The following is a 23,117-nucleotide window of genomic DNA, read 5'->3' on the forward strand; positions in this document are numbered from 1 at the left end:
TCCAGAGCAAGAGTAGCTATGTTTTTAACATAGTATTCGAGAAGGTTTTTAAATAATGACAGACAACACTTTAAAAAAAAAAAAAAAAAGGCTTCTGCTATTCCAGAGAGTTCAGGACTGAAGGAAATTGGTCATATTCAATAGCTGAATCTGAGGATCATGCTCTATCAAAGGCCCAGATAAAGGATTGAATCAATGCCATTTTTAGAAAAGGTTATCAAGAAATTGACAAGTTGCAACACAAATTGCTCGTTCTTTGGCACTATGCCCTCTTCACTATTTATTACTAGACATTTAATCATTTACTAAAACTAGAAAATCAAATGAAAGACCTGCTTAATTCCAGCCTTTATGGAACTATTCCATTCAATAATAATTTGGTTTTAAAAGATATTAAGATGAATAAATCAGTGTGTGAATAAAATGGTATATTTCCACCAAATTATATAAAAAACAAATTAAAAATGACATATCTACTGGAGATGAAACAGAAATTCATTACTCCCTTATTCTTTTTCAGATCTTATCTGTGAAGTGAACAATGCAGCATGGAAATAACTGTACAAGAAAACCTGGGCAAAGGTGTGCTGTTTAAGCAGTTCTGAGCTCTACATCAAATGGGAATAAGCTGATAAACTACATGGCTCCTATAACCTATTTATGGAAACAAAATTTAGTGGGTTAAGAGTCAACTCTAAGCGGCAGGTTCTGTTATGTGAAGAGTAACTGAGACTGTGGGGCAGCGCTCTGAAGACCAGGGATGATGGGTGTCCATTTCCAGGCTTGCCGAAGGAAGACATTGTTTGGTTCAGTCCACGTTGCTAGTCTGCTCTCAGCAGGAGAGCAGAGGGAGGATTCCAACCAACGACATCCCTAAGGAAACAACCCCCATACACTAAAAAGATGCATAAAATGCACATTTCAAATATAAACCCCAATAAAATTACAGGTTTAGAAAGAGAGGAAAAAAGATGTCTGCTAATATGGTGTTTACATTTTTTAGTATAATGATAAAAGTCAGGAACACTGACTTCAGTAACACTGAAGGAACTGTTTCATTCTTAATGGAGTGTTATTTCAAACTACACAAGGTAAAAGATGAAGTATTTATTTATTTTTTGCAGTACGCGGGCCTCTCACTGTTGTGGCCTCTCCCCGTTGAGGAGCACAGGCTCCGGACGCGCAGGCTCAGCGGCCATGGCTCACGGGCCCAGCCGCTCCGCGGCATGTGGGATCTTCCCAGACCGGGGCACGAACCTGTGTCCCCTGCATTGGCAGGCGGACTCTCAACCACTGTGCCACCAGGGAAGCCCAAGATGAAGTATTTAACACAACTGACTATGAACGGACAAATGAAATCTGGTTATAAAACTCCTGTCATCCAACAGTAAGGCCAAAACTTTGCAACTTTTGTTGAGCGTAAATGTAAATTTTATATCAGATATTTATAAATAGGTAAAATACCCTCACAAGAAGTTCTTTAAAACATCAGGATTTGTCTGATTTTTTCAAAAATGAATATAGTACTGAGAGTACTAGATTGAAAAATTAAAATGAAAAATTAGAGCAATGCTGCATATAATGAATCAGTACAGCACACGGTATTATATTCTTTGAACCAAGCATGGAAAGGCGCTATTCCTGATTTAAAAATAAGAACACTTGAGATTTCAAGGAGATATTATTCATGACTGCATAATATGGCAACACTGATTGGCTTGTCCTGTTTAGTTAGGCATCTGCATAGTCCCAAACTGGCTGCTGTGGTCCCAAACATCACATGCAGACCATAGAGTCCAGAGGTGAAAGTAAAGTCTCTGCTTACATATTCCTTTCCAAGAAATTTCCCAAGAGCTCCCCGGCCATCCTTGTCCAGGCTCTCATTAGCCAGACATATGCGTCTATGTCTAATTCAATCAACGGTAAGTGAACTCACACCATTCAAGATTCACAATTTTGTCTGTGGCTCACAGAGAGGAAAGTGAATAAAATGAGGTTATATTATAATAGCAAGGAAGAAAGAGAAGGGAAAGGCTATTAGCTAAGGAAACATTTCATTTTTCTTAGAGAAAGCAACTCAAATAGGTTTTCAAAGAAAATACTGGTACTAGCATATTCAAAACTAGATTTTCCTGTTCTGTCTGATAAAAGAGGAAAATGCTTTACCGGGTTATTCTTTTGGGAAGCTCTGGGAAGGTAAAGTGGGTGATTTAAGCTGAACTTTAGAAACTCTAGAGGTTTTATTTACACCCTCAGAAAAAAAGTTTTTTCCTTTGCATTGTTTTAATTAATTAATTTCAAACTTGAAATTAATTGACATATAACATTATATTAGTCTCAGGTATAGAAGATAATGAGTCAGTATTTGAATATATTGTGAAATGATCACAGTAAGTCTAGTTAATAGTTAACATCAGTCACCATACAGTTACAGAAATTTTTTTTCCTGTGATAATAACTTTTAAGATCTTAGCAACTTTCAAATATGCAAAATAGTATTATTAACTATAGTCACTATGCTGTACATTATACCCCCATGACTTATTTATTTTAACACTGGAAGTTTGTACCTTTTGACCTCCTTCACCCATTTCACCCTCCCTACCCTTTCCCCTGCCTCTGGTAACCATTCATCTGTTTTCTGTTATCTATAAGCTCTCTCTCCCTTTTTAAAGATTCTACATATAAGTAAGATCATATAGTATTTGTCTTTCTCTGTCTGACTTGTTTCACTTAGCATCATGCCCTCAAGGTCCATCCCTGTTGTTGCAAATGGAAAGACTGCCTTCCTTTTTAATGGCTGAATAATATTCCATCGTGTGCGTATGTACATGTATGTGTATGTACACACACACATACACACTACATCTTCTTTATCCATTCATCCACTGATGGACACTTAGGTTGTTTCCATATCTTGGCTATTGTAAATAATGCTGCAGTGAATGTGGGAGTTGGGGGGCAGTGCAGATAGCTTTTTGAGTTAGTGTTTTTGTTTCCTTTGGATAAATACCCAGAAGTCGAATTGCTGGATCAACATGGGAGTTCTAGTTTTAATTTTTTGAGGACATTCCATATTGTTTTCCACAGTGGCTGCACCAATTTACATTCCTGGTTCCCTTTTCTCCATATCCTCACCAACTCTTGTTATCTCTTATATTTCTGATGACAGCCAGTGTAACAGGTGTGAGGTTATAGCTCACTGTGGCTTTTATTTGCATTTCCCTGATGATTAGTATTGTTGAGCACATTTTCATGTACCTGTTGGCCATCTGTATGTCTTCTTTGGAAAAATGTCTATTTAGACCCTCTGCTCATTTTTTTTAACTGGATTTTTTTTTTTTTTTTGCTATTGAGTTGTATGAGTTCTTTATATATTTGAGATTATTACTCCTTATCAGATATATGATTTGCAAATATCTTCTCCTATTAGGTAGGTTGCCTTTTCATTTTGTTGATTGTTTCCTTTGTTGTGCAGAGGCTTTTTAGTTTGATGCAGTCCCACTTGTTTATTTTTGCTTTTGTTGCCATTGCATTTGGTGTTAGGAGAAGTTTTTTTTAATGTTTTGGCCATTAATAACTATATACTGGCTACTTCTTAGTATTGCAATTCTCCCCGGGAGTACTTGTTTTTGTGTTTTGTTTTTTTTTTTAAATACCATTGCTTCACGAGTAACACCAATGACCACTTTACTGCAAAATCCATTCTGTTTTTTAATTTAAGAAATAAATATTGAAATTGCTATTAACATTGTCAATAACAGCCAATAATTCTTCTGAGTAATACATTAGACAAAGCAAGGTTTATTAGGTAGTGTTTTATACGTGTATCCAGGGCAAGAAGGTTGAAAATTTATCCACTATGCACAAACAAAATATGTTATTTTAGAAAACTCTGTCCCACAGAAGAGATTTTGGTTGTCTCTTATTAAATTCAGCCGCAAATCCATTTGTATGATTTGCTCAGAATCATGTATTTCCCTTATGGGAGAGAAAGAAGGATTTAATTTAGTCTAAGAAAGTGGTTTGGCAATTCTTTCTGCAACCCTGGTAGAGAAGCCAGTATCATGACTTGGACTTTTACAAGGGCCCAACCCACACAAGCTGCCACATACCCACAATGTTGTTAGACTGGAGCAAGGCAGAGAGATGTGGGGATTATGGAAGCGATTGTATTTCTCAACTTTAGGTAGAAAACCAGACAGCAAACAGCTCAGATGTTCACTGACAACTCTTCAAGATCCTTCCACTCAAACCAAAAAGAATATTGTACATTCTCAAATTGGCCTTGGTTTCATTACACTATCAGACAATTATACTTTTCAACTTACTTTAAAATTGAAGAGCTTTGCAAACTATTACATATAGAATGGATAACAAGGTCATACTGTGTAACACAGGGAACTGTAATCGATATCCTGTGATAAAACATAATGGAGAAGAATGTATATATATATATATATATATATATATATACATATATGTATAACTGAATCACTGTGCTGTACAGCAGAAATTAACAACACTGTAAATCAATTATACTTCAGTTAAAAAAAAAAGTTGAACAGCTTTTATCAATAGAAATCATAACGCTGTATGTTACCCTCTGAGACTCAGTCTCAAATTAGGTTTAAAAAACGTTTGTAGCAGTGATTTAGTTATTAAATATTATTTTTATTTTCTAGTTATGAATTCCACAATTGGTTCTATGGTGGTCCAAGGTAAATTTTAAAATATTGTTAAATGTAAAGTTGCTTAATGTCTTATGCAGATAACTATTTAAATTCATTTTCCTTTAAATAAAAAGGAGAAAAATGTTATGTTGAAATCTGACTACCACAGTGACTGACTCTGCTATTTATTTATTTATTTGTTTGTTTGTTTGTTTGCGGTACGCGGGCCCCTCACTGTTGTGGCCTCTCCCGTTGCGGAGCACAGGCTCCGGATGCGCAGGCTCAGCGGCCATGGCTCACGGGCCCAGCCGCTCCGCGGCATGTGGGATCTTCCCGGACCGGGGCACAAACCCGTGTCCCCTGCATCGGCAGGCGGACTCTCAACCACTGCGCCACCAGGGAAGCCCTGCAATTTATTTTGAAACTGAAGTACGGAAAATTATGCCTACAATTAAAAGCAGTGTTTTAAGAACAAAAGAAAACACTAATAGTACCATGCCTTTTCTTGAGAGAAACTGAATTCTTGAGCCTTAGTTATGTGGAGAAATAACCACTGAGTCAGCAATCTAAAAGACTGTAATTTTTTTTCTTTGCAAAACATGTAAAGTATATATTTCCTTTCCCCACATTTAGTTCTAAATGCCATTTGCCTTTAACTTAGAGCTAACTGCTTCCAGACATCCTGCTCAAACCTCAGTGATTCATTTACCCACATCTACAAATTCTCCCTACACTTTTAACCCTTTATAATCTCTCCTCTCTTCTCTCATCATTCAGGAAATGGATTGGCTCAGATTTCTTGGGGGAAATGAAGGACTGAACAGGTGTGAGGGCCTCGGTGATCCTCGCTCCCAACAATAAACATTAAAATCATCACCTAAATAGTAGCCACCACGTGACGTCACACTCAGTGCTGCTCACACACTCCTTCTGTCGCACGCTACACTGGCAACTTGACCACCTATCCTCACACAGACCCTCTGAGGTCTGCATTACTATCTTCACTTTACGTGTGAATAAACTGAGGCTCACAGCATTTACGAAGGTGTCAAAGTCACATGGAGACCTGGTCCCAAGGTTTCAGTTGTGCCCTGTTTAGTCCCCCTTCCCCCCGTTTCAACAGTTGCCCCTTCCTTGACTCATCTCAGCCAGTGGGACTTCTACGTTCTGCCCTACATCTTTTCCCAATGTAACTGAAACACAGCACGACACAACACAATCCTTTCCTTGGAGGTCCTTCCCTCTTGCACAGACCATGGACGTGTATCTTCCCTCTTCTCCTTTCTGTCTCATTGCTTACCATCACCCCAAGACTATTTCTATCCGAAGCACAGTAATGAAACCTGTTCTGATTCCAACTTAATTTTAAACCCAGTATTTCTTTTCCATCTTCTTATTTTCTAAGCCTTTGCAATCATTTTCCACGGTTAGTGGCTCAGACAACATTATCACAACATAATTGTAAATGTAACCTCACATTTGTTTATCGGTCCCAAAGAATTTAAGTACAAATAACAACAACAGTAAAGAGTGGGTTTTACAGAATCACCCAACAGGAACAGAAAACTTCGCTTTTCCCGCTGGGAAAATAGGAGTATGATGCAATGCTGCAAAAGGACAAAGCTGAAAGCATTATTATAGACTAGGAACAAAATAAAGAAAAAAATTTGAAATTCAAAAAATGAGACATAAATTCATCTGTTTTAGTGTTTTGTATTTACAGATAATTTCTAAATCATCTTCTGAAAAAAACCTTCCTGAATAAAACCAATATGCTCATTTAGAATCTACAAAATAAATTTTACAATAGATTTTAAATAATTTTGGAAGTAGTGCAAGAATAATTCAATTAACACCATGCTAGTTATGAACAAAATGTACCCAGCACGTTAATAACTGTTATCCATCCTGAGGGTTATGGGACAGCTACATTTTAGATCACTTAATAAATTACATTATACACAAAAATGCTTAAAATAATTTAGATAATTCTCTCACTTGGAAGCCATTTAAGTGATTCTTAAGAAGCTTTTAAATGGGAAGGTTAAATGACACTTTATGGTTAAAACAAAAAAATGGCTCTTAGAATGTACAAGCTAATCCACCAGAGTAGTTTTCTGTCAAGCACTCAAGAATCAAGTGACATTTCTGGATGCTACCCAGAAATTACCCTACGCAAGTAGACAGCGAACGGCATCTCCATCACTGCCTTAGTCTAGGCTCTTATGTCTCCAAGACTCTTAACATCCAAATCCAATTCATTTTAATCAGGATATCTCCCATTTAGACCATCCTCACCGAGCCTCAACTTCTTTCTGTAAAACAGGAACCAAAACCAGAACAACAACAAACTTTACTCCATGGGGCTTTGTAAAGGATCAAGTACCGGGTAGCACCACCATCCATTACCTAATAAAGCCCTCACTAAACAGTAGCTAAACTTGAATGTGCAGGTAGAGTTAGCTTTCCTGAAAAGAAGTAAAATTATGTCACACCCTTGCTTTAAAATGTTGCTGGCTCTCTGCCCTTTCTTTAATGTGAAGTACAACTAATCTAAGGTTAAAGCTTACTCTTGAATGATCTATGTAAAAAGTCCTTGTAAAACCACACAACAGAGTAAAAATGATCACAGGGTATATTTTAGAGGTTTCAAAGAATATTTATTTGAAAAATGACAGTCACTTGTATATAAAAAAACTACTAATTACAAAAATCTAATGGAGTTTTAAAATAAAACTAAGCAGAACTCCAACTTGGAAACATGTCAGTAGTCAGAAATATTCTTGGCATTTAAAAGCAATAATGTGGCATTAAAATATATATATAACCTAGAATTTCACTAATTCAGACAACTCTGCTAGTCCCTAATGAATGCTAATTAGTACTGTTTTATTGTAACATGCATTAAATGTAAGTTTACTATACCACTGGGAAGGAAGCAAACAACAAATTAGAAAAAGAGGAATTTAAACACCATCTCTTTTGCTTTTGTGGGTGGTTATACACTACTTTAAAAAGTTAACCTAATTCTAACCTACACTTAAATAACCACACAGTTGCAAAAAAGATCCAATTATTTTATTGTAGATGAAACATTCTTCCCAACAGAATCAAGCTGACAGATTGAACAGCTCAATTCAAATAGAAAAAAAAAGTCATCATTGAATTTTACTATCCTTCAGTGCATAGTTTTTAATCATTTTAATATTGCATGAGCTTTATCTAAACAACCACTTCAAGAACAAAAGGGGAGTTACTAATACGTCAAATGATACCTTTATGCAACAAAAAGATTTTGTTAAAAAACGGTACTTTCTTTCAAAATGGCTGTGTTTTTGTGTAACTTAAATACTTTCATTCATTCAATATGAGACAGGCACTGATGACAAACAGCCTTAACAATGTTATACATAAACAAATAGGAGGAGTAATATAACCAAAAACGAAACACAAAGGGGAGGCAGATTAGGGACTGATCTTGCTTAGAAAGGGGAAGAGCATGGAAGGTGGCACAGAAGTGGCTGCCATTTGAATTGAACCTCCATGAATCAGCAAGAATATTCGGATGTGGCCAGAGTTTAACATAGATTGAAGGGATGGGGGCACAGAAATGGGGCTGAAAATCTACATATAAAAATTTTATTATATAAGTTTTGAAGCAATGTATTTGCTCCATTCTTAGGTTCTCTGCCACTTCAATTTCAAAGGAATATATATTTCTTAACTCTGAAAAGGTCCAAATAATAATGTACTTAAGTGACGCACATAGCACTTTAACTAAGGCTCAGTTTAGTCAGCAAATCATTATCCCCAAGTACTGAGAAATTTCTCACTTACAGATGAGGTAGGAGGTGGACAGAAATCTGACTCAGAATACCAGGGCAGGGCCCACTTCCCACAGCAGAGACCGAGACACAGTGAGCAAAGCTGGCAATGAACTCCAATGGCCACTGTAGGCCACTGCGATGGCCGTATTCTACTCTGGAGACACTTCCTTCGAACAGAATGCAAGGCCACGGCATGCTATTAGTTGGTTAGATAACTAGTAGGTGTTCATCATCCCAGAAAAGATGAAATCTCTCTAATACAGGATCAAGATATTCTCCTCACTCATTTCACTTGCTTCATCAATTCACTTATTCATGCTCAAATATTCGTTAAGCATCTATTAAGCACAAGGTTTTGTACTGTCCACTACTAGGAAACAAAAATATAGCTCAAGACTATAACGGGCTTAAAGAATTACTATTCCACCTGAGTTTACTAATTAAGCTAAATTTCAAACTTGAAGAATACAGCAATTATATTTTACCATCAGGCTTCAGTTTTGGTGGGAAGATTCCTCAAAGCACACCTTATTCACTAGAAAACAGACAAGCACTTTATTCCCAGTGCTTTAGACTTGAGTCAGACTATTAAGTCAATTTCAGGTTCCCCCCCCCCCCCCCGCAACAAGCTCTGCTCATCCTCCCTTCTTTTTTGTTTTGCCAGATTTAATTTCCTGTTCCTACAAAAAAGTTTAAGTAGCTTGTCTTCACTTGAACTTTAATAGCGTTTAGGCCAATGACCTCTGATGTCATAATGCTTCAAAAACGTCTTTGTTTAGAACGTATAGGGAATATATTCCAATTCATCATTGCTACAGTAACTTACTGATTAAGTTTAAAATATAGGCTATTTTAAAACCATGTTAAAATATTTTAGGTAGATTTGAGATAAATTTTAAAGGGAATAAAAATATTAATGAATTCTCTATATACTTTCTAGCTCTGGGCAGAATTTTCAGCTGAAAATTCTGCAGCTTATGGGAAAAACTGTGGATCTTGAATTAAGACTGTCAAGTCAAATAAAATAAAGTTGAAACCCCACTTCTATATCCTGTGCTTCTAAATATAGAAGAAATACAATGTATTAGGAGTCATAATAAGGCAATTATTGATATCTTTGCACATTTGCATATAAACAACTGATTTAGATCACTTCCTTTCAGCACTTATCTTATTCACTTAAAAAATATGTACAAATAGTCTTATTCTTTAATTGCTTCAGAAAATTGATGTGAAAATATTTACATTTATTAGAAATTTTCATATTGTCTTTTCTTCAGCTAGACTTACAGGTAAAAAGTGCCTGTTCTTTAAGAGAAAACTTTGTTGGAAAATTCCTCTAAAAGACCTTGAAATCACAAGGCTGCTACTGAACCTGTAAGAAAAGAATTATGCCAGAAATGACAAAGCGTAAGGTTTTAAAGGCTTCAGTTTATACTATATAAACAGTATGAAATTAAAATATCATTCATCCACTCAAAATGAAGGGAAAAAAAAGCAAAATAGCCCCCCCACACACAAAACTTACCCAACATAGCCTACTTCTTAAACTAATGATTTCAAAACAACTAAATCAATTCATATAGTGCAATTCAAAGAGACATGAATTAAAATTGCTAATAAGAAATCTTTAAAGACATGTTGCCAGCCTTTACAATCAAAGGCAGTAGTAATTTAATTACTTTAAATGCCAAAATATTGTCTATAATAATCTCCTGCCATTATATTGCTCTTAAATTTTAGGTAAATGAGGATTCCTATTTTGAGGATCCTACTTTGTGAATTCCTATTTTGAATCACATTATCAGATAATTAAAGAATTAAATAACTAGCAGCTCAGCTAACTGTTAATTAATTTAGACTAGTAATATACTTTTTAATAAAAGTATTATATAACGAGTACTGTTAGCATCTTCTCCAAAGGAACTTCTGAGAATTATTCATTTGGCTCTCGTGAGGGGGGGGGGGAATCAAGCTGCTCCTCTGAAGAAGTTAAAACAATAAACAAAAATCTTTAGGGTTTCAAGCAATTTGCAACTACTGTGCATTTATGCAACTTCAAGTTAAGGAGAGACCAAAAGGAAGATTACATCTTAAAATGCTCCAGTCATTTGAAGAGCCTAACAATGCATTTACATTTCTACAAGAATACAATACTTAGTTATAGAAATATTTATAATATGTAAATCCTTTGCACTGGGTACTGTACCTGGCACTAGGGCTACACAGATTACTTATCAGAGGATCATTAACTGAGAAAAAAGGACTACCACTCATCTAGCCATCAGCTATTTATTATTATACATGAAAGTAACAAGGATTACTCACCAGCCTCCATCAAAATCACATTCGTAAACAGACATTCAACTACAGGCAAAAGGGGATACTGGAATAAAAATCACACTCCACTGCTTTGTCTTTGAGCTGCTCCCAAATGAGTGCTGTGGGGACTGAGCATTCAGGAAATGCACTGTGGCTGCCGGCCAGCCTGCCACTCTGCCAGTCTGACACCAGACTGACGTCACGCACCAGTATGTCATTGCAGCTGCAAACTGAGGCAGCTTCTCCAGAAGAGTTTGTTGTGATTATGCATGCCTTCCAGCCATAAGAGTAAAATATGATTTCAGTTCCCTTGAAGTTGGCACATAGCATAGGGTAAAATACCAGCATATGTGGTTGCAAACAGCTCATGAAGAATGTTCTGGGAGGAATTTTAAATAACCTTAGCTCTACACAGATATTTTCTGTTAAAACTGTAAGCAAACCTATTTAAATGATTCCTTTAAAAACATTTTTTTTGTTGCTGTTGTTTCCAAAGTTGATACATACTTATTTCAAAAAATTCTGCTAATAAAAGGTATCAAGAAAGCTAAAGTTGCCTGCAGTTCCACCACCTAAAAATGATAATAATAATGATAATAATTGATCACTTATTATGTCAAGCACTTTACAAACTCATCTGAACCTCAGAACCCAAAGATGTAGGTTCTGTAATGATCTCCCTTTTCCTGAAGAGACTGAGGCACAGAGTAGTTAGGGAACTTGCCTCTGGTCACAATGCTAGTAAGTGACTGAGCAGGACTCAAAACCCATACATCTGATCACTAAGTTATACCAACTAGCAGTAAAGATAACAGCTATTAACATTTGGGTGAACATTCTTTTTAGACCAGAGTTTGTGTGTACATAAACACATATTTATTCAATATAAGGAAATCAAACTATATATGTTGTTTTGCAACCCGCTTTTTAAATTCAACAATATGCCATGGGCAGCTTTCCATGTCAGTAACTATATCCCTAACTTTTCTTTTTTGATGGCTGCACATCACAATTCCCAAAACCTGATTCCTACTGGACACTTAATTTAAAATTTTTTCTTATAAATAGTGCTTAATGTATACCACGGTCTAGATACCTTTGTACTTTTCTGTATTTAGCTGTGTAGGATAATTCTTAGAAGTGGGATGGACAGGTCAAAGCATGTGCATGTTTTCAATATCCGCATGCTTGGCCCTCCAAAAAGAGGTAACAATTTATATTTATATCTCAGTGCATTAGATTTCTCCTTTCCCACATACTGGGTATTGACAATTACTTTCCTCCTCTGCAAATCTAACAGAAAATCTAACTTTCCTCCTCTGCAAATCTACGGTTCTAACTGTGTGTGTGTGTTTTATTTATTTATTATTATTATCTTAAAAAATTATTTATTTTATTTATTTATTTTTGGCTGCGTTGGGTCTTTGTTGCTGCACGTGGGCTTTCTCTATTTGCGCTGAGCGGGGGCTACTCTTCGCTGCGGTGCGCGGGCTTCTCATTGCGGTGGCTCCTCTTGTTGCAGAGCATGGGCTCCAGGTGCCCGGGCTTCAGGAGTTGTGGCTCACGGGCTCTAGAGCGCAGGCTCAGTAGTTGTGGCGCACGGGCTTAGTTGCTCCGCGGCATGTGGCATCTTCCCAGACCGGGGCTCGAGTCCGTGTCCCCTGCATTGGCAGGCGGATTCTTAACCACTGTGCCACCAGGGAAGCCCTGTGTGTGTGTTTTAATTGCAAGTGAGGTTAAACCTTTCTTCATATGCTTATTCACACAGGAGGCAGTCTAGCTAATGGCCACAAGCACGTAGGCTCTGGAGTCAGAAGACTCCAAGTTCAAGCCCAGCTCTTCTTCTCAATAGTTTTCTGACCACAGGCAAGTTAGTTAGACCCTCCATGCTTCAATTTCCTTATATGAAAAATAAAAATAATAATTTAATCCTCATGGGATTTTTGTGAGAATTAAATGAGAAAAACCATGTAAGCAATTGGAAAAGTGCCTACCACATAACAAGTGTTTGATTAAATGTTAACTCATATTTAATGACCGACTATATTTCTTCTGCATTTCGTGCCCTTCAACCAAAATGGTGACTCTTACCAAGAGTACGGACAAACCATTTTACAAAACGTACTGGAAATATCCTGTTAGAATGCTAATGACATAAAAATGTGCAGATACCTCAAAGTGAGTTGTCTTACAACTAAATTTAGCATGTAACATAACTGGAGCTGAAACACTCCTTTCATAGGGAACTGCTATAACAAAAATTAAAAATAGCATTTCAAGTTGAGAAAACAAAATTGTTTCATCATGTAGCTTGAAATATAGACAAGCAAGCCGACACAGTTTGCTATAACCAGAAGGGTTTGCATATGTTTTAGAAAAGTAGTCAGTCATTCATGGATCTGTCCTATTTTTTTCTTCAAAGTGAAGGTTTTGCTAGCCTCAATTAGTCTCTGTTTAAACTTCTTACACTAAAAAGGAAAACAAAACCCATTCTTGAAAACGTCAGAGAAGTCAACAAAATAACTTTTTCCGTAGTTCTAAAAGCAAGGGACAGCCCCTTTTAAATGACACAAATCATAACAATGTCTAAGCAGAATATTTGAAGGTTAAAATGTAGTAAGCTTATTATATCTACCCCAAACCAATGTGACCTTGTGTTATGTAAGTCTTCAACTGTTCACACCATCAGGACAGTTTTAACAAAACACTTTTAAAATGATCTAAGAAGGAAGTTTTATGTTATTCTAGCAGATCTGGTTTAGGTGCAGTCACTGTTGTATATGCTATAAAATTATCCCATCTGAAGGCAAACATTTCTGTAATAAAATGGCAGCATACTATGTTTGCAGAATCACAGTGGCATGGTGGTTCTGTATATGGCTGCCAGGAGAAAAAGAATAATGGAGCAGCACAGATCTGTAAAGAGACTCTGAAAGATTACCAGGGATACCGAGAACTAACAAGTCGACCAGTGTTTGGTTTATGAAGTTACTAGCACCCTGCACTATTTCTCTAGGACCTGGGAGGCTCAGGTCCTTCCACCCACCACCCACGGTTTAAAGGACCTCCACAGGTAAAACAGTGTGGCTGGGCAAGGAACATAAAAGAGGGAATAAGATAAGGCCCCTCCTCTCAAGGTCAGAACAGTCTGGAACTGACAGTTTAATAGGGAAGAGAGAGCTGTAAACAGATCGTTATAACATAACCTGATTTGCAGAGCACAGAAGAGGAAGTGGCTAAATGCCTGGGGGAATCTGGAAAAGACTTAACAAAGTACAGTAAATGACAGCTGACCTATTTCAAGAGGAGATTTCAGTTAGAGGCAGCAGTAGTTGAGAAAGCACACATTTAACATGTAATCTAAATTTTACACCTACGAAAGGTGCCCAATTAACAGAGAAACTATTCATTTAAGGAAAAAGACAAAAAAAAAGCATACCAATAGGACAATTCTTACAGGTGCCTTGTAAGATTCTGTCCTGCTTTCCCCCAAAGTCAGGGATGGCTAGTTTAGCTTCTTTGATTCTGCCCAAACGACATTTTTAGGAAGGAAGTTGAGGTAGATCGTGGATGTATGCCGCATTACTTTGTCAGACCTAATGAGCTTCTTTAAATCAGTAGAGAATCCTAAATCTCAATTCATCTTGATTCTCTTTTCATGAATCTCTACACTACAGGGCAGGAACCATGCTTTGTTAAAAAGCCACAGAAAAAAAGCCCAGTGAGGGGGCCTCCAAAATATGTGCCACCAACAATGTGCTTCGGTATGTTCTTTAGGGCTGTTTGTGATAACAACTGAGGATTCAGTTGTGATAACCATCATTTTTCAGTTCTTGGTTACTTCACTTCTCAGTGGCATTTAAAACTCTTGACCACTCAGTTCTTAAAACCTGACCCTGCATTATGTGACCTGTTTCCCCAGCCTTCACTTTGCAAAACAGGCATGAATCCAAACGACTCAATCCAGCACCCAACTGTCTCTATAATTTGGTGCCCATTTACTCATCACTAATACCCAAAACAGAAGCTCTTTTTTTTTTTTGCGGTACGCGGGCCTCTCACTGCTGTGGCCTCTCCCGTTGTGGAGCACAGGCTCCGGACGCGCAGGCTCAGCGGCCATGCCTCATGGGCCCAGCCGCTCCACGGCATGTGGGATCTTCCTGGACCGGGGCACGAACCCGTGTCCCCTGCATCGGCAGGTGGACTCTCAACCACTGTGCCACCAGGGAAGCCCAGAAGCTCTTTTAATGGGTGAGAAACAGATCTACCAATGTCTTTTCCATACTGTGTCTCATACAGTATGGATAATACAAAGTGCTCAAATGTCCCATCACTAGATTACTGATTTTTATCTTCTAGGTCACTTAATTAATGCAAATCTTTCAGGTCAGAAAAATATGAGTACAACGAGAAGACCACAACCACATATTTCAGAGGTGTGTTTCTCCTAACACTACCAGGCAATTAACTTTGGCACAATCTACCTGGAGATAGCGTCAGAGCCCACAGGCTCAGTTCCACAAAACTGTCCCCCCAGCCCCATCTCACCCCCGCCCAACTTTAGATACCAATCACAAATCCAGCTTGTTATCTGTGCTTCTGGCTCCCTGGCTATAAATGGAGGTTTCCACAACCCCCTTCTCACGTGTGACTGATTAGTTTGAGTGGCTCACAGAACTCACAGTTACTTACATTTACCAGTTTATTATAAAGAATATTATAAAGGATACAGATAAATAGCCAGATGGAGAGGTACACAGGTACATACTTTACAAAGGTAAAGTAAGAATACGGATAGACTCCTTTTCCTTTCTCCCAAATTTACAAATTCATTTGTCTTGGCATATCAACCACCATATCTTCATGACTTAAAAAAGAAACATCAAGGTATCGATTTACAAAAGTATATTTAAAAATACAGTCGTCCCTCAGTATCTGTGGGGTTTTGGTTCCATGACCCTCATCCCTCAGATACCAAAATTCATGGATGCTCAAGTCCCTTATCTAAAATGATACAGTATTTGCATATAACCTACATGCATAGCCTCTAGCATACTTTAAATCATCTCCAGATTACTTATAACATCTGACACATTGTAAATGGTATGTAAATAGGCAAATTCAAGCTTTGCTGTTTGGAACCTTTTGGAATTTTCGCCCCAAATATTTTTGATCCACAGTTAGTAGAATCAGTTGATGCAGAACCCTTGGATACAAAGGACTGGCTATAATTCAAAAATACGGTGTCTCACATCCTCATTATCTTCTGTTCAAAAGTGGCAATCAGGTAAAGAGTAAATCTGTCAACTCACAGAAATCGAACACTCACACCCAACGATAGCCTGAGATAGAATCCAAATGTCCCATGAACTTAGCGCACGGACAGGTAACCGCTACATCAACTGAAGTTCAGCACAGAAACCAACTCAACACCACTAAGGAAGACAATCACTGTGAGCGCTGGAGTCATCCTCACTCGACACTGATGTAACAGTTCAGGTATTCTCCACTCACTACACAAAAATGTTCAAGGGTTGTTCCACACTACCAGCTGGGTTAGTGCTAAAATTTCATAATACAGCAAACCCTTGGAAAAAGTAATTGGAAGAGCTGAATGATTTAAGAATCAGATTAATCCACAAACACCTGCTTAGGAAGGAACCAATTATAATGAAAAAGCCCTTCATACCACTAGAGTCTTCTTCCCCAGGGAGTGGTAGCTACTAAATATACTTGCTTACTAACAGGACAAGGAACCTTCTAATTTGAAAATATCCAGTTCTCAGGTCATTGATGACCAAGCTGGCCCTTAAAGGCCAGTTTAATAAGATACTGACTTGGCCATCATATAATCCCTTTAATTTATTTCTTCCAATCCTTTTAAAATTCTTTCCACTTCTTGTGTGAGATTGCTAGCCATGACTTCTTCCACGTGAGCTCTGTCATAATTTGTGTATCTCACCAATTTACACTTTTGGTCCAGCTCAGATGTCACCTCCTTGGAGAGATTTCCCCCAATTTCCCTCACTCAGGTAGTTGCAGTAACACATATCACGAACAGTTAGCATGACCAACAAAATGTGCAGTCATACACACCTGTATCTCAAAGGATCTGTCAGTAAAGATGTTTGTCAACTAGTCTGCAAAATAAATAGAACATATATACTCACGGAAAGTGGACTAACTCTAATAAGTTTACACATCTATAAAACCAAATACAAACCAAAGTGAGAGATAAAATCTAAAAGGCAGCAATGATATGGGCATTAAAACCGATCATCTTTCTTCCCTTTCACGACTAGCAAATGACATCTCAACTTCTGAGCTACAGGTGAAATGTCTGGTTATGTTTATACCTCCTTTGAATATTTGAATTCTCAAAATATCTCTGGGTGCTTTTCACTTGATAGGGAAAAAAATGGATTCTGAGTAGTCAATTTTTTGATAGGCTCTGGCATCTTTACCTATATTTTAACTGCAACCATTTCAATTCTAGAAAAATTCCAGGTAAAAGTGTATGTGCACAACAAGTAAAGTATGAAAACTTTGCTAATTTTGTACTTTAACGTGCAATGGTAACTAATAAAAAGTTAGATTTGGAAATGATAAAAGATAATCTTAAATTCTAACATAATAAATTCATTTTATAAAAGATAATCTTAAATTCTAACATAATAAAGAAATTCAGACTCCAGAACACATTGATGAATATGAAATAATATATAAACAACCAAGGAAAACAAATACAAATTTACACCTAATTTCCTTGACTAGGTCCTAACTTCAACTCTGGATGAATATACATTTTTGAACGATAGTTTGTGACTTATACCCTACCTGTATATAGACTGATTTCCATTCTGAAAGAAATTATAACATCTAACTGGTTTTCTACAGAGCCTGATTTACCAACAAAACATCTATTATTCAAGTACTAAATAGATTCTACACTTATACCGTCTGCCTGGAAGATGCATGGCCTATTTTTGATGCGGGAATAGAATCAAACATATGACAGTGTCACCAGTTTCATTATCATCAAAAAACAGGCCTCAAAGAAACTTATTATAATGGTGCTTTGTGTGTCGGCTTCATTTAGTCAATAGAAGTACTTCTTACTCTTTTGAAAGGAGGCAAGAGAACATGCATGTTTTTTAAAGGTTTTACTACCGCAGAACAGGATGGAGTATGTTATGGAGACCCATAATTGAGACATAGCCTCGGGAACAAAGAGACTTTTATATCTACAAATGACTCCACGAAAGATCCTCATGAGTCATCCCTTTCTCTTCATGACATTATATAACAGACACAATCAGGTGGTTTTGTGGCAACAACTCCAAGACCGTTTGCCTGCCAAGGCCAAGTTTGAGGTATGAGTATTCTCCCTTACAAAACAAAACAGGTTTTAATGTACTACACTTCTACACTCACATTTCTGGCACTGCAGGAGTAATTTCTTTGTTTTTACACCTCATTTGCACAAATTCCTTGGCCTACAAGTTTTTTCTGCTTTTAAGTGAAAATACCTTACATTAGAAGTTTATTAGAAATGTTACACATACTGCTGTCTAGTGTTGAAAAGAAAAATTAAACAAACCTGGGTTGAGATTTAATTTCCTTGGCTACTATTAACAGATTTTAAAAATTCATTCAACGAATATTTATTGAAGATATTGCTTCTTCTGCAGAAGAAGCATTTGCTTTGGCTCCTGTGGGAGAACTAAAAAAAGAAAGAAAGGGCTTCCCTGGTGGCGCAGTGGTTGGGAGTCCGCCTGCCGATGCAGGGGACGCGGGTTCGTGCCCCGGTCTGGGAGGATCCCACATGCCGCGGAGCGGCTGGGCCCGTGAGCCATGGCCGCGGAGCCTGTGCTCCGCAGCGATGAGGGGCCCGTGTACCGCAAAAAAAAAAAGAAAGAAAAAGAAAGAAAAAGAAATGAAATGTCCAAACTAGTTGTGGGTAAATAACTACATAAATAAAAAAAAACAAGTAAGAATATGAGATGCTATAGCATAAATGGATTCTGGAACCAGATTGCCTAGGTCAGAAGCTTAGGTCAGGCCTTAGGAAAACTACTGTACCTCTTCTGTGCCTCAGCTCTTCATCTCTAATACGGATATAACAGCAGCATCCTCATAGGATTGTTATAAGGATTAGATGAATACAAACATTAAAGCCCCTATAACAGTATTTGACACATAATTAGAGCTCATTAAGCAATAACAATTACTGTTCTGAAAGACACGTGGATCAAAAAAGCAGAGACAAATGTAAATGGGCTTTGAGCATAAACCCACAGAGGATGGGTGGAATCTGAGATAATAAGGCCAAACACCAGTGAGAAGCAGCAAAACTCCTGCAGAGTTAAGGGTTACTACTTCCAAACCCTACTGTCATTCCCCAGAGTTGAACCCATGCCTTCTACAGAGTTTGAGTATATAAACCATCTAATTCCTCTTTTTGCCTAAAAGTTTGAGTTCGATTTCCATAACAAAAGAGTCCTGAGTAAGACAATGTATTTAGGAAAAAGTAAAGTGGTTTACAAGGTATATGAAACAGAACAGGAAAGAAATAAAACAAAAAAAACGCTTTCCTCAAATTATACAATATTTGCCATGTCTAAACAAAGCCGCTCAATAAACAGTACAGAGAGAACAAAGGACAAATTCAAGAATGGCACTTTCACATATATTTCATATCTTTGACAATCAATGTCTCAGTATAAATTTAGCTTCTGAAATGTGAAATTCAAATACTTTTTTATTACCAGCAAAAAGGGCAGCAGTATTTAGAGTTCTAAAGCACTGAGAAATTTAGACATTTATCCTAGGTCAGTGATTCCTAAACTCAAATACTGGTTGCCTCAGAATCATGGGAGAACTGGCTTAAAATACACACTACCAAACCAAACCTCAGGAGATTCTGATTCAGCAGGTTTAGTTTGGGCATTCCATTCTAGGCCACAAAACTACTTTCAGGCACAAATAGGCTGAGTAGCTGCTATGTACGTGTGAACAAAACTAGTTCTACTTGTTTCTTCCCTTAGGTAAAACCCATCTTTATATTCATAATTTATATGACAGAGGATAATAGTTACCTCAGTGGTAAATGGAAAGCATTTAAAGAAAATGTCTCAGCCTATAAAATTTCCTGAATTTTTACCTATAAAACAATTTTTTTTAACCTATAAACTTTCCTGAATTTTACACGTGGGAATTATGAAGTATATTGTTTTTTCACATTTTAACAAAACATTTTCTATCTATCTTCTGGTATGAGTTAGGATGCTTTCAGTAACAGAATGATCAATTAAAAAGTGGCTCAGACAATGAAGAATTTAGCATCTCCAATTGCAAGAAGTGGCAGGGCAGTCTCTGGGTTGACTAACTCAGAAGCTCAATAATGCCAGGGCGCTTGGGCGGGCCTCCTCTGTGAATGCCTTACTTTTCTCTCATAGTTCCACCGTTGCCACTGCAGCTCCAAGTATCATGTTCTATGGTAAAGAAGGGAACGAATTCCTGTCTTAGGTTTCTTTTTTTTTAAGAAAATGAAGAAAACCTTCACAGTTCTTCAGCTTAAACCAATTACCTATGGCATAAGGCATAGGACTAACTCCCTAAGAATACTTATGATCTATACCCTGGGGCTTAGGAGGCTCACCTTCCCAGAACACATGGAGGAAACAACCACTAGAACAAAGTCTGGACTCTTTCCAACAGGAAGAAAGTTGGAGCGATGTGTCGACAGCAGTTTGCTAGGCACCAAAAGGGGTCCATCACATTCTGTGACAAAGTAATAAACCATGTTTAAACCAATCAAAATGTAATTCAGCATGGAGAAACCAGTTCAGTGCATTAAGTGACTGGAAAACATTAGCAACGACCAACAAAAGGAAGATTAAGCTGCCAACAGAAAATGAAAGAAAAGATGTACCCAGCTGGAAACGGGAAGGATAGAACCGACTTCCTTATGCAGTAAAATTTCTGTCAATCAAATAAAACACTTGATTTGAAAATTACTAGTCAGGAATTTTTTCCTACTCTAAACAATCTGTGCGTCCATTACTCTCTGATTGCTAGATCAGCTAAATATTTCAAAAGTGTTATATACATATTAGATCTAGAAGACAAAATAAGAAAGGACTAGATATATTAATTTAAATAACAGAGTAAATTCAGTTCTTAAAATTTTTGTTCAGATGCCTGAGGATCAATGGCCTAACAAATGATGGATACTCAAATACAAACTTTAGAAATGGATCACTTTCATAGGCTTCCTTTGAAAAATTTCCAAAAAAATATATACTGGTGTTATCTGACCAAAAATAAAACATCTCGATCATTCAGAATTTCATCTGGAAGCCCCAGAGTCAGTTTGCGATCCCAGCATAAATACGTAGTACTGTCAGGAACGTAGAACTGCAGCTGCTATGGAAAACAGTTCAGTGGTTCCTCAAAAAGCTAAACGTAGAATTACCAGACAACTTAGCCACTCAACTCCTAGGTACATATCCCAAAGAACCGAAAACGGGTACTCAACCGAAAACGGGTATAGACTGAATTACCAGACAACTTAGCAACTCAACTCCTAGGTATATATCCCAAAGAACTGAAAACGGGTACTCAAACAAATACCTGTACACAAATATTCCTAGCCACTGTTCACAAAAGCCAAAAGGTGGAAACAACCCAAATGTCCATCAATGGGTGAAAGAGCAAAGAAAATGCAGCATATACGCACGATGCAATATTATTCAGCCATAAAAAAGAATGAAGTATCGATAGATGCTACAACATGGTTGAACCTCAAAACCATTATGTTAAGTGAAATAAGGCAGACACAAAACATCACATATTGTATGATTCCATTTATAAGAAATACTCAGATAAGGTAAATCCATAGAGACAGAAAGCTGATTAATGATTACCAGGGGCTAGGTGGGGAAGGGGGAAATTGGGAGCCAACTGCTTAATCGGCACAGGGTTTCCTTTTGGGGTGATGAAATTATTTTGAAACTAGTTAGTGGTGATCGGTGCCTACCACTGTGAATATACTGAATGCCACTGAATCATACACCTTAAGATGGCTAATTTTATGCTATATGAATTTTACAGGAATTAAAAAGTAACTAATGTAGCTGTAATATGAAATATGTAAAGATGTGAAGGAAGATGTGCATTGGAATTTAGTCAATCCTGATCAGAAGTATTAATATTTCAACTTGCTTTAATACAGCATAGCATTCTATAATTCTTCCTCTGATTGGATATAATCTGGGATCTTCTCCATTACATCCAGCATTCTAAGGTTTAAAATGTGAGTCTATTATACTGAATTTCAGATTAATTCCCACAACACAAATGGTATTGCCCACCCAGTTCATTCAGGAAAAAGCTAAGTTAAAAAGCATTCTGATCTAAATTACAAATGAAATAGAACCTAATTATTTACTGTTGTGGAGAGCCCTAGGGAGATTTCTTGGTGGTTTAGGACCCTCTGAAATCACTTTGTAAGTCTGTTTTTGCTTCTCAAGAGAAAGATGGGATAGACAGATGGTTTGCTACCGCTGTTGTTTTAATGAAAATGTTCTACAAGGATCAGATTGGTCCTTCCAAGAAGGCAGGCCCTACAATACAACATAACAAGGGAAAAGAGCAAGCAACATTTGCAATTCTGTGTTAAAACTCCACACATTCTGGAATTAAAATTCCATCTTTGTCTATAAAGTTTCCTGTTTGCAGATGTTTTCGATGTGGTAAGCAAGTTTTGCACGGGTCCGGAATTTCTACCCTGAGGACAGGAATCGGAGGTGGCTGGGCTATGGCTGCGGCAGCAGGGACCCCCCTGTCAGCTGCTATCATCTCTCCTCCAGGCCGAGCAACAGCAGCAGTCCTGGGCCATGAAATATTTAGATACTGAGATCCTCGCCCTTACGGACGTAGGCTGGAATCAGCGGCACAGGCAATAGCTGGGTACTGCCTTGCACTTCAGAGAGGGAATTAAGAGACGGCAAAAACCCTTCTCATGGGTGTCTATCCTTTACTGCCCTAAAACTGCTGTCCCACTGTGGCTGCAAGAGAGGAAATCCAATGCTGACAGATTCTAAAAATACAAAACATACATATTTCACAAGTTGATGGCATACACGGGTCAAGTCTACCTGTAACTGTCAGAGGCTACAGGTACTTGCCAGCGTTGAATTAACAAAGGCAAATGCCCAAGGTGGCTTATCTCAGCTCACAACATACCTAAAAATCGTTTAATATACTACCAGGGACATGCATACCATGCTTT

The 23,117-nt window shown here is 37.5% G+C and overlaps 1 protein-coding gene across 8 annotated transcripts in view; it reads right to left on the reverse strand.

Moving 5' to 3' along the window:
• Nucleotides 1-23,117, reverse strand: part of PLEKHA5 (pleckstrin homology domain containing A5) — a 236,646-nt gene that overhangs the window by 99,078 nt on the left and 114,451 nt on the right. The window contains exon 1 of one of the 8 annotated variants that reach the window (XM_082636509.1): nt 16,919-17,296. The exons of 6 other annotated variants lie outside the window; for them this stretch is intronic. Coding sequence is in view for 1 of the 2 variants with exons in the window: in XM_082636506.1 (XP_082492632.1) it covers nt 10,829-10,863 (35 nt within the window). In the remaining variant the exon portion in view is untranslated. Of the gene's footprint in view, nt 1-10,828; nt 11,281-16,918; nt 17,297-23,117 lie in introns of those variants that run through there. One more of the 8 variants, XM_082636506.1, reaches the window with a different exon arrangement.

Source organism: Mesoplodon mirus (genome assembly GCF_964341445.2).
Source record: "Mesoplodon mirus genome assembly, chromosome: 11".
In the NCBI taxonomy this organism is placed as follows: Eukaryota; Metazoa; Chordata; class Mammalia; order Artiodactyla; family Ziphiidae; genus Mesoplodon; species Mesoplodon mirus.